The following is a 12,832-nucleotide window of genomic DNA, read 5'->3' on the forward strand; positions in this document are numbered from 1 at the left end:
ATCGATCCCCATAGGTCATTCCGCGTGTAAAAGGTGTGGTAATGTCATCAACAATTCAACACTTTTAATGATATTTCTGCTGGGTAAAAGCATTTCGTACGATACGCGAACACTTAAAATGAATTTTTTAAAAAAGTTCTAGTCAGAAACGGCTTAAACGCGATAGCTGGCGATTGAAACAGTGTCAAAGAGTGGAAGTGTGCTATTTTGGAGTTCGTAATGTTAGCTGTTGGTGACAGTCGATCAAGTTTGCCGCAGAATGGCGAATGAGGCGTGACTCCGTGGCAGAGGGCATAGGAGACCGCGACGACCCTTTTTTCGCAAAATTACGCGCCAGTGACACAATCGTACGTAAGTGGCTACGACACGGTCATACGGTAAACCTGGCTCTAACAAAGCCAGCAGACCGCCTGCGCAACTTGCACATACGACGTAGGCTCGGTGTGTCGTGCATGGCGTTCCAGTTTGACTTGTGCCGCTGCACCGTGTGGAACTGTGCGGTTCATGCTCGATTTCTCATCGTTCGGGGACCAACAACGTGATTGAACACCTTTCGTTGCTTAAATTCGTCGATAAGTTTTCACGTACGCGTGCTCGTGGATCGCCATAATTCGGGAACTTGTCGAACAAGTGTCGGTAAAACACGGTTTCTCGAAACGATTCAGCGAACACGTGTGCAGGAAGGATCCTTTTTGGCATCCTTTGCCGCGAGCTGCACGTAGAACGGGACTCACGCGTGCGTATTGGAAGAAGGTGTGTACTAAATGATACTAAAAATTTAGCAAACGTGCCTCGACACAGAGTATCTCATTCTGGTTTTTTTATCTTGAAAACTTTCGTTTGGTCTAAACGTCAAATCTGTAATATCTGACTACGTTCTGAAAGTCGACTAACACTGATTTTAATAAATTTTCTGACGAACATTTAAATACTATTTTTGCTCACTTTTATGATCGCGTTTTGAAACCTTCAGTGTAGCGTTTTGCAGGATTGAAGGTGAGCGCGTAAATTGTTCGCGACAAGAAGAACGGAATTAAAAAAGCTAGGTGCATAGTGCAGTATTTATTCAGTCACGTCTGATTGCATAATATGTACAAGTTACGAATGTTAAGAATGCTGAGTCTATCAGAAAATATCTGCCTGTGCGTTGCATAATATCGATAAAAACATTTTCTACGAATAATACAATATTTTATATAAAGTTCTAATTCTATTGTTTTCGAATATACATGCATTTCTGACAGCAAAAATTTTTAAAGAATTAACAAAATTTCAGTAATTAATAGTGGGTGATAGAACTTATCGTAATAAATGCCCAAAGATTCTGGAATTAATTAATAATTTAATAAAGTATTGAATCTACCAAGTAATAAATAAATATATGAAACGAGCTTGCATGAAAAATGAAACGTTGTAGGTATATTTGTGCACTGAAATCACTTTTTGTCAGCGCTTGTCCCCAGTTCATGGGGTTACGTACAACCTGCCTACGTTCATTCTGATGATTATCGCGTTACTTGCTACCAACTAGGGTCGATGTGCTCGATGAGAGAGGACTAACACCAAAAGGCGGGAAAACTCGATCGCGAGCAAAGGGCGAGCCCGAAATTTTTCAAACTGGGTGACGGAAAAGGAAAACACCGAAGAGTCAGAATGGCAGACGACAATCCGCAAGATCAACGCGCCCCCAAGAAGCGTAAAATCATAACGCATTTGCCGTTTCTCATAAAAATTGTAGAAGTTGTGAGTAATCTCCGTCGTTAAAATACTTTACGATCGAGCTTCTCGAGTTACTATAATTCCTGTTTTCAATTTTCACAGGTTTTGGCTGTGTTTGCGATCGGACTGATAGTCGATCCGCTCAACTCTTTCCAACAAATCTTGACCAGAACGAGGTTCAAGCTCGACCATGCCGCGATAATCTACATCACCATCGCCGGTTACACTATAATCAACACGCTTTTCATCATTTGTCATTTCCTCGGAGACAACATACCGAAACGAACGGTGAGTCATAAAAAATTTAAATCATCGTGTAATTTAGAAAAGGAAATTTGACGGAAAGAGTACTTATAGCGCGTGGAAAACGGAGGAAAACTTGTATTTTTATAGAAGGTTTCAGCCACAGTCTTAGAGTTACAATCCAGATTAAGTGGCGTGTCTGGTGATAATAAATTGACAAAGTGACACGGTCGAGGGATCGCGTGACGATCACGAAAGGAGTAGTATCGCGTTAAATTCGCATTCCACATTCAATATTTTGGGCATACATCCACCGTCAAGACTAAAATTTCCTGTATTTCGCTAGTTTCGATCAAGAGCCTAGTCCATTTGTACAGCTGAGACGTCGCAGATACCACGCACTCGATAATTAACAGATGCGTCATGTCCTTCGTACGTGCACCCATACATCCATCGCTTTCACGTTTCTACGCGATTATTTGATTATACTAGTGATTCTCAATAATTATACATGATAGGAGTGCTTGTGTTCGAAGTCAGAAGCTCAGAATTCTGAATAGCTGGACTTTGAAACGCTTTCAAACACTGTAGACGATACCACTCTTGGGGACCGTGTTCAAATATTTTGGCTCCTAAAACAACAATGGAAACAACGTCTTGTCAATTTATTTCTATTGACAGCTACATTATCGCATGACCTGTTAGCTAATTAATCTTCAACTTCAAACATTGTCCAACTACTCGGCGATAAATTTCTATGCTTCGACGTGTTTACAAATATTTGTCTTATAAAGTGATCTACGTTCGGAAAAAATGATCACGAATGAGCTCATTGGGTATTCAAGGTTGCTAAACGAAGGTTTACCTGTTTTTTTATTGCTAAATAACTGTATCGATCCAACTATCGATATTGAAAATATAATCTAGTACACCATAATTCGAATAACATGACATTATGAAATAGTGGAGAGTAATTTTCACTAGGAAACTAGTTAAGGTTGCAGATTGTGCTCCAGAATGTTGATATTACAATTAACTATAATGAGATTTGATGATCCATATTCTTTCTTTAATTTTTCAAATATTCTCCCCATATTTCTTGTAGAATTTTATAACTTTATATAAAAAATATTTGTAATCTGATAAATTGTTATCGTAAACTTAATAGCAATCATTATCATAAAATTTATAGCACTACGTTTAAAAAATGTTGTGCAACGCGTCGCAACGGGTATGGTCAAACAAAACGTTGAAAGTATAGACGCCTGTTCCGTTCTAGTTTGATTAAAATTTACTACTTCCAAGTTCCCATACGTCGTATTTTATCAACCACCTACTTTCGCGACGTTTATGCGTGCTTAGCGATCGGAACTCGTAATATCGGGGACTCGTTACTTCGGAGAATAGTGATAGTTATTATCGTTCATGCCACACCGGTACGATAACGCGTAAAATAATTAGAGACTTCGTCGCAAAAGTGAATGACACCGTGGTCTCCTTTAAACGGAGTAAAGAATTGTTTAAGACCAAGATGTGAACGATCGATATTACCTACGTTGGCTATATCCAACAGAGGATAATTCAGTGAATAATTTTTTTTATATGAAAGAAATGGCATAGACGAAACGTTAAAGTTCATCGAGAATTATGGGGAAAATATATTAAAAATTTCCTCGCATATCGATATTTAAAAGAAACAAACTTTTCATGGGAAAGGAAACATCGTTGTTTTCAGAAGAAATTTAAAAAAAATAAGATGATACTTTTCATTTGGATGGAACTCAGATTCAGTGATCAAAATTTTTGATACAGGCTAATTCTAGTAATTAATAACATTACTATCACGGAAGTACATCAGATAGAGACATTCTTCGTAGCTTCTTGCAACAATTTCGTTGATTTTCTGGAACTGAATAAACACAAAATGTATAAATTAATTGGTTTATATTCCACGGTTAGCTTTTCCTTCGCGCTGCGAAATTAAATTAAAATAAAGAATGCACTCTGAAGCAACATTGATCTGCTCTGATTCCAGCTGATACTGTTCTCCTCGCTTGGCGCGCTTCTACACATCGTCGCTGGAACCGTAATTGTCTATGATTGGAGGAAGATCGTCGACCCTTATTACAGCAACAACGAATTTTATCCGAGTAAACAGTACATGGACATGTTCATATCGGGCGCGGTGTTCACATTCGTGGACGCGGTGGTTTTTATCGTAGAAGTTGGTCTCATTATAAGGTATTCAACGAAGAGCTCGGAGTGAAAAGGAAAAAAGACCATTAGAAAGACAAAAATAAATCAGTAATTAACTTCATAGGGAATCATGTACGAAATAGTGATCAGTATAAATTTGGAATAATAGATTACAAACTATCAATCGATAATGTCATGAGTGACAATTAGTCAGTAATGTGTTAATACGATATAACTAATCTTTACAACTATGAAGAAGAAACAATGAAAAAACTGACGTTTAGAGACTTTTCAGAGATTAAAGATACGATAAAGAAATAAAACGGAAAAGATTTCCACCTAATGTGTTCCAGATCATGCGTTAGAATTCTTGGGGAAAATCTAATTCGACTAGTTCTACGAAGTAATTTCCCCACAATAATGTAACAATCATCGTGTAATTACTTTATAGAAATAATCGTGACGAACTGCATAGTCGGATTACATATTACCCAACACCACAGAACGATTTTCTAAAATTTAACTAAGCACGAAGTAACTATGAAACGACCCGCCGTCCACAATTTGTTTAAGCAAAAATCTGTGTACAATTGAAGATTAATTCTTAAGCCAAATATTCGCCGCCCAATTTTAATAGACTATTAGCACTTACGTAGGAGATACGTTATTTTATTGACACGTAACGAATTAAGAGAAGCATTTGTGTTAGCATTTTTAGAAAATGTACAAATTAAATAATATATTGAATTACATTGTAGAGTATTAGATTCTGCAAACTGTTGCTTGGTAAGTTCTAGCAATCTTTCGATTTATTTCCATTCTCGTATGCAATACGTTCTCAATAACTTTAACGATTTAGCGTAAGAATATTATTAAAACTAACACCCAAAGATCTTTTCAACATGTCTTGCGTTTTAAGGATGCAAGGAGATCCACCGAACTATATGAATTTTTACTAACATCATGCTATAATCCAAAGCTCGAACGATTATACAATTAGTATTTTAAGTACCATTACATTTATAATTAAATACTTTAATACTACTAGTAATATCTTTAATGTATTATACGTTCTACGCGTATTACATAATTCAATCTCAGAATTGCCATGAATATTCCTAATTAAAATAACGGTTGTACTTTTTCTTACTACTAATCGTAGCTATAAAAAAAAGAGACCAAAAATTACCATTCACGATCGATCACACGCTTATCGATTCAGATATATGCCGCTTTATCAAAACAATTCCGTCCAATATAATATTAGGACTACAATTGATGTATGTTAAAAGAAATTATTTTAACGAATATATTTAAATATAGGATAAACATAGAAAAATGTATAAAGAAAAATTGAATTTAATTAAGTACTTGACATATAATACATGTACGAAGCAAATTGTGGAAAAATAAACAGATTTTATTATTTTATAAACCTAATAAAAATAAACTGTTGGCATTGTGCAACATTTAATTGCAAAATCCACAAATTATTTTATTTACGAGGTCAGCTCCTTAAAAATTGTTTTAGATAATAGCATAATAGGTTAACTTACTTATTTCGTTCTTGATTCTAACAAAGTATTCTCTGAACGTCGATCAGTATTTGAAGATTTATCGACAACCGATGTATCCAATTTAAAAACAAAAAACCTGGACGACACTTCAAGTCTCTATGAATTATTTAGAGGTTCGACCGATGATATAAAACGGATAAAAACAATCATCTGCGAAAGCAAGTAAACCATGACATGCGAAGGTTAACGAACTCAGAAAATATCTTTTGCCTTCTTTTCCCGCTATCGTGAGATAAAAAAAAAAAAATTACAATTCCCGTACGCTGCAGGTACAAGCAACTGGCTTCAAAGTTTAAATCCTTTTAAAGAAAAATCGGACGACCGTCGAGGATTTACAGCTTGCGTTAAATTGGTCATTAGACCGCTGAGAATATTCCAGTTCGCAAGTATCGATCATTAAAATGCATAGATCGTTGCTACACGCCGCTGACGTTACCTTGCTTGTACAACACACATTCTATCAGCGTTGATCGAATCGAAACTGATAACATATTTTCTGTGATTGATCCAGCTAGTGGTACTGTTGATCTTCGTCCTCGTAATTTACACTATCGCTGCTGGGGACACGAACGTATCGTCTGCGACATGCATTTTACTTATCGTCCTTTCTGGGATCTACGTTTTCATTCTGGCGATCGACTTGATCAGCCAATTCAGTGGTGGAGAATTGCACTCGTTTCCGGTAATTCGCATAAAAACGTTTCCCTTAAAAAATTCTAGATTTTAAGATCTCACGAATTTCACGAATCCAAAAATCAGGTTTTAAAAAATCTTTATTGCAGATGTTTCTCTTCTCCCTTTTGGGAGTAATATTCTTCGGAGTTGCTGGAATTTTATTAATATCTGTTTATAATGCTACTATGCTTTGGTATATTTTGACAATACTGTGCCTCAGTCTTCTAATGTCCGCCATCCTTCTAATCGAAGTTGCAATGATACTCGCGTAAGCCTCAAATTATTGCAGTCTAGTTCCAATGTTTATGTCGTTTAAGCATCACGTGTTCTATTATAGATTTTGGAAACGAAACTGCAATCTTTGCAAGCAGTGTTGTTACACGAATCAAGCCGAAATACTGTTCCAGAAAAACATTTGTCATCCTCTGTGTACCGTAAGTAGACCCATCAGTGATAAAAATAATAAAAAACACGAGATTATTATTATACTTGACGTTTTCTTTATAAAATTCTACCAATAATCCATCATTTTAGAAATGAATAAAATAAAAAATTATATCTGCAGTAAAATAGATAAATATTATAATAGAGAAATTCAACGATAATACTATGATGTTAATGTAACTTGTACAAAGTAATTTATGTTCCTGGAGTACCAACGTCTCTTTTAAGGTGTCTCTCTGCAATCTAGACGGTCAAATACGACTTGACGACCAGCGTCAGCAGCCTCAGAATACCATCGGGGGATGAAAAGGGGATTCCTGATCACGCTTATCGAAAAGTCGGTTACGGACGTAGACGACAGTACGTCGATTGTCCGACGAGTGCTAAATCAGTGTCCAAATTAGACAGTGCTGAATGTCAAACAGACCGTCATGCAACGTTCCACACAGAGAGTCAAGTGAGTCACGATTACAAAATTCGAGCAAAGTTGATAGTTGGGGGGTAGAAGACAGAGCGCGTCTTGCTGTCAAGATTATTGTTTTTCTTCGTGTCGAATTGGGTAACTTTGTTAATTAGAAGAAATTTCTCAGACACAACGAAGCATGAAGGAGATGCCGGTGCAAACGGTGAGCAAATGCGACCTGTGCAATCGACAATTGCAAATTTTTTCGACGGCCGCGGACATGCAAGCGATAACGCAATCAGCACCGTGCTCACCCTGTCCAGCCCTTGTACAGCTCATTCGAGGAGTACCGTGTTGTCCAGGGTTAGTATCCTACTCTAAACATTCCGTGTCATGCTAAAATAATTTTACAATAAACGAATTCCATGTTCTATACAATCGTTGGCTATAAATAGGAATTAGAAAGACGTAGTAGCTACGTGTGATCTCAAATATTAATATTGATGATTTTTATCTACAAGAAATTTGTATCCAACTCTGCTGGAGCTGCAGCAGGTAGTAATGATTCATCGTACGATAAATTTTACATACATCCTTCGTGCAACTGTTTAGACCATAATTCTAACGGGGGTCACGCATGAAATGATTTATCGTATGATTAGTCATACGTCTCCGTACAGCAGAAACGTATTGCTATTCAATACGGTTGTCTTACGACAGGTTATATAACTCCACTTTGTTTATAATTGTCGTTCGATGATATTGACAATTATTTCCCCGCCACTTAGATGCGAAACCACTCCCTCCACTGCATTTTGATGCAGTTATCGTGTAGTGTTCCGTACAGGAATTTTGATCACACGAGCGTGGAAAGAAGAATATAGAAATTGATAGGAATATGCCTAATAAGTTCATGAAAGTTGATTTTAGAACGAATATTAAAACTGACTTACCTGACTATAAATCATTGTTTGCACCCGACGTAAAGAAAATAATAATCGTTCCTCGAGGTGTGTTTCGAAGTATTTCTTAAAAAATGCAAAATAGTTTTATGCTCGAAAGAAAAATTCTTGCATAGTCTACGTAAAGAGGCCTTATTTCCGGGACGTTTTTCTAATCGAGTTCATGATTTTAATCTCGTGTAAAAAAAATAGTTGCAGGTGCGTCGCGGGTATAGTGCAAGTACCGCAGCAAAGCGAGCAGCAACAAACGCAGCGACAGGATCAAGAGAAAAAACTGACCAAGGATCAAATGCAATGGGTGCAACCGGACCAAAAATCCTACGGAATGTTGACGAGTGAGAAAGCTCCAGTCCATCAGGTTGCGAGTACAGGCGATAACTTGAAAAGAAATTGACTTTATTTGGACCTAATTAACGACCGGTGTAACGTATTTACCGCATTTCCCTACAACCGCAGTGAACCTTCAACATTATAAGACAACCATTACCAATGTGACAAATATACGATTGAAAAGTTGCAAAATGATTATTTCTTTAACGCGAGAAAATACCAGAATTCACCGAAACGCGGTTAAAATCTCGAACAAATCGTTGATTCCCTCACACTTTTATCGAACCATTTATCCGCCAAGATCTCACGTTCCGACGTTCGCCTTTTTAAAGGTGGACAACACGAGGACCCGAAAATAGCGGGAATGGCGGGAACCATCACTAAACTTACGCTTGCATCCTACTCCGTCGCGCCGAGCAAGAAAACCAACACGTCGAGTCAAACAGCTACCGACGAAGTCAACATCACGTAAGATATCTTTCTGTAGAACGTGTCCATTGAAAAGTGATTCTAATTCTCGTAACGTGTTGGCAAAAGCACCCCCGACTCTACCGGAGGGAAGAAAGTGAGGCTGAGTACGCTTCAAAAGGAAAAACCGCGAGGAAAGAGGCCCGCCAAAAACCCCAACGAAATGCTGATACCGGAAAAAGAAAAAGCAGAAACGACGAACGACGTTGAAAAAGGGTCGACTAAACTTCCGTCGAAGAAACCGACGAACCCTTCTGCGCAAAAATCAGTTAACCCCTCGACAAAGAAAGCAGCAGACTCTCAAAACATCGTGGAATCTACCGTAACAGATTCAGCGCCTGTTCACGAAAACCCTGAAATTCCTTCTCCGGTGCAGCAAATTGCTCAAGTAATAAATCGCCTGGAAGCGATCGAAAGCAGTAAAACGGATAACAAACTGCTGGAAACGAATGATATATCAACACCCACGGTTGATGAAACGGATAAAAATGGAGTGGATGAGAAGTCTGAGGCTCTTCCTAAAATAAACGCGAAGAATGTGAGAATGGAAAGTGACGTTGACGATGCAACTGTCAACGAAATCACTTTTAAGAGTATTAAGAGTGACAAAGCCGACGAATCGATAAGAAAGCAAGATGATAGCACGAGGGTGGAACGAGGAACTCTGCCCGTGGCTAAACCTGACACAAGAACGCAAACGTAAGACATTATTTATGGCAGACATTGCTTTTTTATTTCTTATAAAGTGATGAAGTGGGTCACCCTGTAGAATAAAAGTTTATTCATTTCTCTGTGAATCTCGACATGAATCAAATAATGCTTCAAATAGGGGTAGTCAAGCCCCTCAAATTTAACTTCTTCACTTTATTAAGAGAAATTGAAATTTTTTCGACTTTAATATATTTTTTTTACTTCACGATTTTTATTTAATTAAAATAAAAGCATTGCATGCTTCATTTAGCATATTTGAGTGTCTTTGAAATCTTGAATCACTATTTTTCAAGGTACAATAACATGTGTGCCTCTAATCTCGTTTGACGTATCGTAAGTCATCGATATGAATTGAGAAGTGTATAAATGTTGCAATTAACGAACTTAAATTTCCGTTTATATAAAATCATGTACAACGACTGTTTTAAAATAATATATAATCTTTTAGAACTGACATAGACGTTTCCTTGATCAAACCTAAAAGAACTCGCCTCCTACGAAAGAAAAACAAAGTTGAGCCTGCCGAATTAACGTAAGCAAACGACACATTGATCTAAATTTTCGGCCAGAATGGACTAATTATATTTGATAATAAAAATAAGTAATCTATGGAAATCAAAACGTGAATATTTAGACACGCTGAGACGGACATTCAAACTTCGTATTCTGACGATTTAGATGTTTTATCTATCGGTAAACAAGAATCTGAGGTAATTTTAAATAAACAATAATAACATAAAAGCATACTTCTTTCGTTTCGTGATCGAAAAGCCCACACGTACATAACGCTGACCATTTTAATATAAATAATACAGTTCAATAAAATATTTTATAGAGATTGTTTGTAGGAGAAAAGCAAGCCTTAGGAATCGAAAAAGACACAAATATTTGTCGAGCTTGCAGAAGACTACAGGTAAATCCTACTGTTTTGTTGCATATAAATTATGGATTTGAAAATGATTAATATTTTTAGACTTACCCAACGTCGAACTCCTTCCGATACTACAGTGTCTACAGAGACAAACGAGGAAGGGTGTACTGTGAACTTTGTGCCACCGCGAACACAATTAAAGTACGATGCACGATAAATAGATGTTTCACGCGTGATATCATTTGTTTATTTAATTTAGGTATTGTATAAAGACGACGGGAGCGAGCAGAAGCGTTTGAGATGCGTAGTGTGCAAGAACGTTGTACGCGCAAAAAGCAGCCAGGAAGAAACAACCGTAAAAAAAATTTAATTTAAAATATTTGAATATCATAAGTTCTCGATTATTTAAGAATCTATTTTCAGGGTTTTCGGAGCAAGACTGACAACTGTCCCAAATGTGGTCAAGTACAAACACGCGTGCATTCAACCCTAGTAAATCCATCCAAAGTATAGTTATAGACCGAGCATGGAACCGATATAAGGAAAATTAGTATTAACAAAATATGCACAGGTAGCATTAGCGTGTACGTATTAAGTTACTTTAAAATTATGTACATTTTGAAAAGTAATTCTATTCTGCTAAGAAAATGATTTAACACTAAACCTACCGGCACTTTATGTATACCCATTCCTACCATGACCGGTCAAATGAGTATTTTTGCATTATATGTATAGAAAGTTGTGTTCAATTAAATAAACAATTTATGATCGAGTGTTATCATACACTAGTCGTGTGATCAGTAGGAATTGCTGAAACTTCTTTGGGTATGTAGCGTCAAAGTAAATGTGAGAATAAATATAGAAGATAGCAAAAATTATGGTAGATGATATGATCATTAAATAGAGGATGAAATTACCTTTGAAATGAGCGTTTGTGCGAGTCGATAGCTTTATTAGTTCCGGAGATATAGCGATTTTAATTTCAAGTCGATGCGGTGGCTAGTTTCGGAGATATAAGGGTCCGAAGAGTTTGTTTACGTTCATTGAGATCAATGGACTCGCGCGCGCGAAAATAGTAAACAGTGCGTAGTAAATTCTTGGAAATACTACGAAACTAGGTCACGACAGTCACGACTCACGTGCGACAAAGAGGTCCGGCGCGACGCGTCAGACGGAGACAGCGATAGTCGAATTAAAAAAATTACCCCTTTACATAAATTACGATATCTCGAAAACGGAAAGTCGGATCGTCAAAAACCAAAAACCATTTTAAAGGGGAGGCTTCACCGCTGCCAACGATTGCTCAAAAATTGATAAAACACTAGTAGCTTCGGAACTGTATGCGTCTAAAGTTTAACTATTTTTAATACGCTTTAATAGCCTTTTCTGAGACAGGAAGCAAGAGACAGCGAAATTTAAAAAACTACATTTTACATAAATTACGATATCTCGAAAACGGAAAGTCGGATCGTCAAAAACCAAAAACTATTTTAAAGGGGAGGCTTCACCGCTGCCAACAGTGGCTCAAAAATTGATAAAACACTAGTAGCTTCGGAACTGCATGCGTCTAAATTTTAACTATTTTTAATACGCGGTTTTGGTACTAAATTTTATCCAGTTTTTTTACAAAGGAATATGAATCATTCAACCGGTCAAATGGCCGGTCGTGGTAGGTTTAGTGTTAATTGTAGGAGAGGTGGGAACAATTACATCGTAATTTTAATATAGTTTTATGATATCGTATAACAATTATCGTATTATAAAGATACTAACTAATATGGATATTTCATTGATTACATTAAGCTATAAATCCTTACATGAAAAAATTAATACGTAACCTGCTCGACTTGCGTCGAGCGTTTCAAATCATTATTTGTTCCCTGAAATAAAAATGCCAGATCGGTAATCGCAAAAACAATAGACTTTAAAAATGTTACATGCTCAGATATTGTAATATATCATGTAAAATAGCGTTATTTTTTTATTAATGTTGTCATCGGCGTTTGTAATAAATTGTAACTTCATTCAAGCATCAGTATTCTCTTTGGCCAGACGTTTATACTTCTGTTACGAATATTATACATTATTTAATCAGTAAAATAAATTTGATAATTTTTGAGATTCAGAAAAAGGAACCTAAAAACGACCTTACAAGTACGATTAGAAAATAAAATTATACAAAGATCAATCCACTAACGAATTCCTACGATTATAATAATAAGAAGTAACGATT

The 12,832-nt window shown here is 36.6% G+C and overlaps 3 protein-coding genes across 6 annotated transcripts in view; 2 read left to right on the forward strand and 1 right to left on the reverse strand.

The window, feature by feature from the left end:
* Positions 1 to 12,832, reverse strand: part of LOC122396892 (adenylosuccinate lyase) — a 37,556-nt gene that overhangs the window by 15,901 nt on the left and 8,823 nt on the right. The window lies entirely within an intron of this gene.
* On the forward strand, positions 415 to 4,410 carry LOC122396895. Its single transcript, XM_043395641.1, has 4 exons — positions 415 to 753; positions 1,532 to 1,743; positions 1,822 to 2,007; positions 3,998 to 4,410. Exons 2-4 carry the CDS (start codon positions 1,654 to 1,656, stop codon positions 4,226 to 4,228), a joined length of 507 nt encoding a protein of 168 aa, XP_043251576.1. The 5' UTR covers positions 415 to 753; positions 1,532 to 1,653; the 3' UTR covers positions 4,229 to 4,410.
* Positions 7,445 to 11,562, forward strand: LOC122396893. 3 transcript variants are annotated; one of them, XM_043395639.1, is made up of 10 exons: positions 7,445 to 7,620; positions 8,412 to 8,554; positions 8,882 to 9,017; positions 9,087 to 9,716; positions 10,177 to 10,260; positions 10,363 to 10,438; positions 10,564 to 10,641; positions 10,702 to 10,807; positions 10,872 to 10,954; positions 11,023 to 11,562. In XM_043395639.1, exons 1-10 carry the CDS (start codon positions 7,457 to 7,459, stop codon positions 11,110 to 11,112), a joined length of 1,590 nt encoding a protein of 529 aa, XP_043251574.1. In that variant the 5' UTR covers positions 7,445 to 7,456; the 3' UTR covers positions 11,113 to 11,562. The 3 variants fall into 3 exon arrangements, with proteins under 3 accessions (XP_043251574.1, XP_043251573.1, XP_043251572.1); XM_043395638.1 differs by having other exon boundaries at positions 10,702 to 10,800; positions 10,859 to 10,954; XM_043395637.1 differs by lacking the exon at positions 7,445 to 7,620 and adding an exon at positions 8,100 to 8,267 and having other exon boundaries at positions 10,702 to 10,800; positions 10,859 to 10,954.

Source organism: Colletes gigas, unplaced genomic scaffold, assembly GCF_013123115.1.
Source record: "Colletes gigas isolate AHSC1104 unplaced genomic scaffold, ASM1312311v1 Colletes_gigas_Sc00008, whole genome shotgun sequence".
In the NCBI taxonomy this organism is placed as follows: Eukaryota; Metazoa; Arthropoda; class Insecta; order Hymenoptera; family Colletidae; genus Colletes; species Colletes gigas.

Bases quoted from the DNA above. Each gene is read 5' to 3' on its own strand.
- LOC122396895 (XM_043395641.1), top strand. From the start codon at position 1,654: ATGGCAGACGACAATCCGCAAGATCAACGCGCCCCCAAGAAGCGTAAA. The intron at 1,744-1,821 runs GTGAGTAATCTC...CAATTTTCACAG, and splicing joins TCATAAAAATTGTAGAAGTT to GTTTTGGCTGTGTTTGCGAT. The intron at 2,008-3,997 runs GTGAGTCATAAA...CTCTGATTCCAG, and splicing joins ACAACATACCGAAACGAACG to CTGATACTGTTCTCCTCGCT.
- LOC122396893 (XM_043395638.1), top strand. From the start codon at position 7,457: ATGAAGGAGATGCCGGTGCAAACGGTGAGCAAATGCGACCTGTGCAAT. The intron at 9,717-10,176 runs GTAAGACATTAT...ATAATCTTTTAG, and splicing joins CCTGACACAAGAACGCAAAC to AACTGACATAGACGTTTCCT. The intron at 10,439-10,563 runs GTAATTTTAAAT...AATATTTTATAG, and splicing joins TCGGTAAACAAGAATCTGAG to AGATTGTTTGTAGGAGAAAA.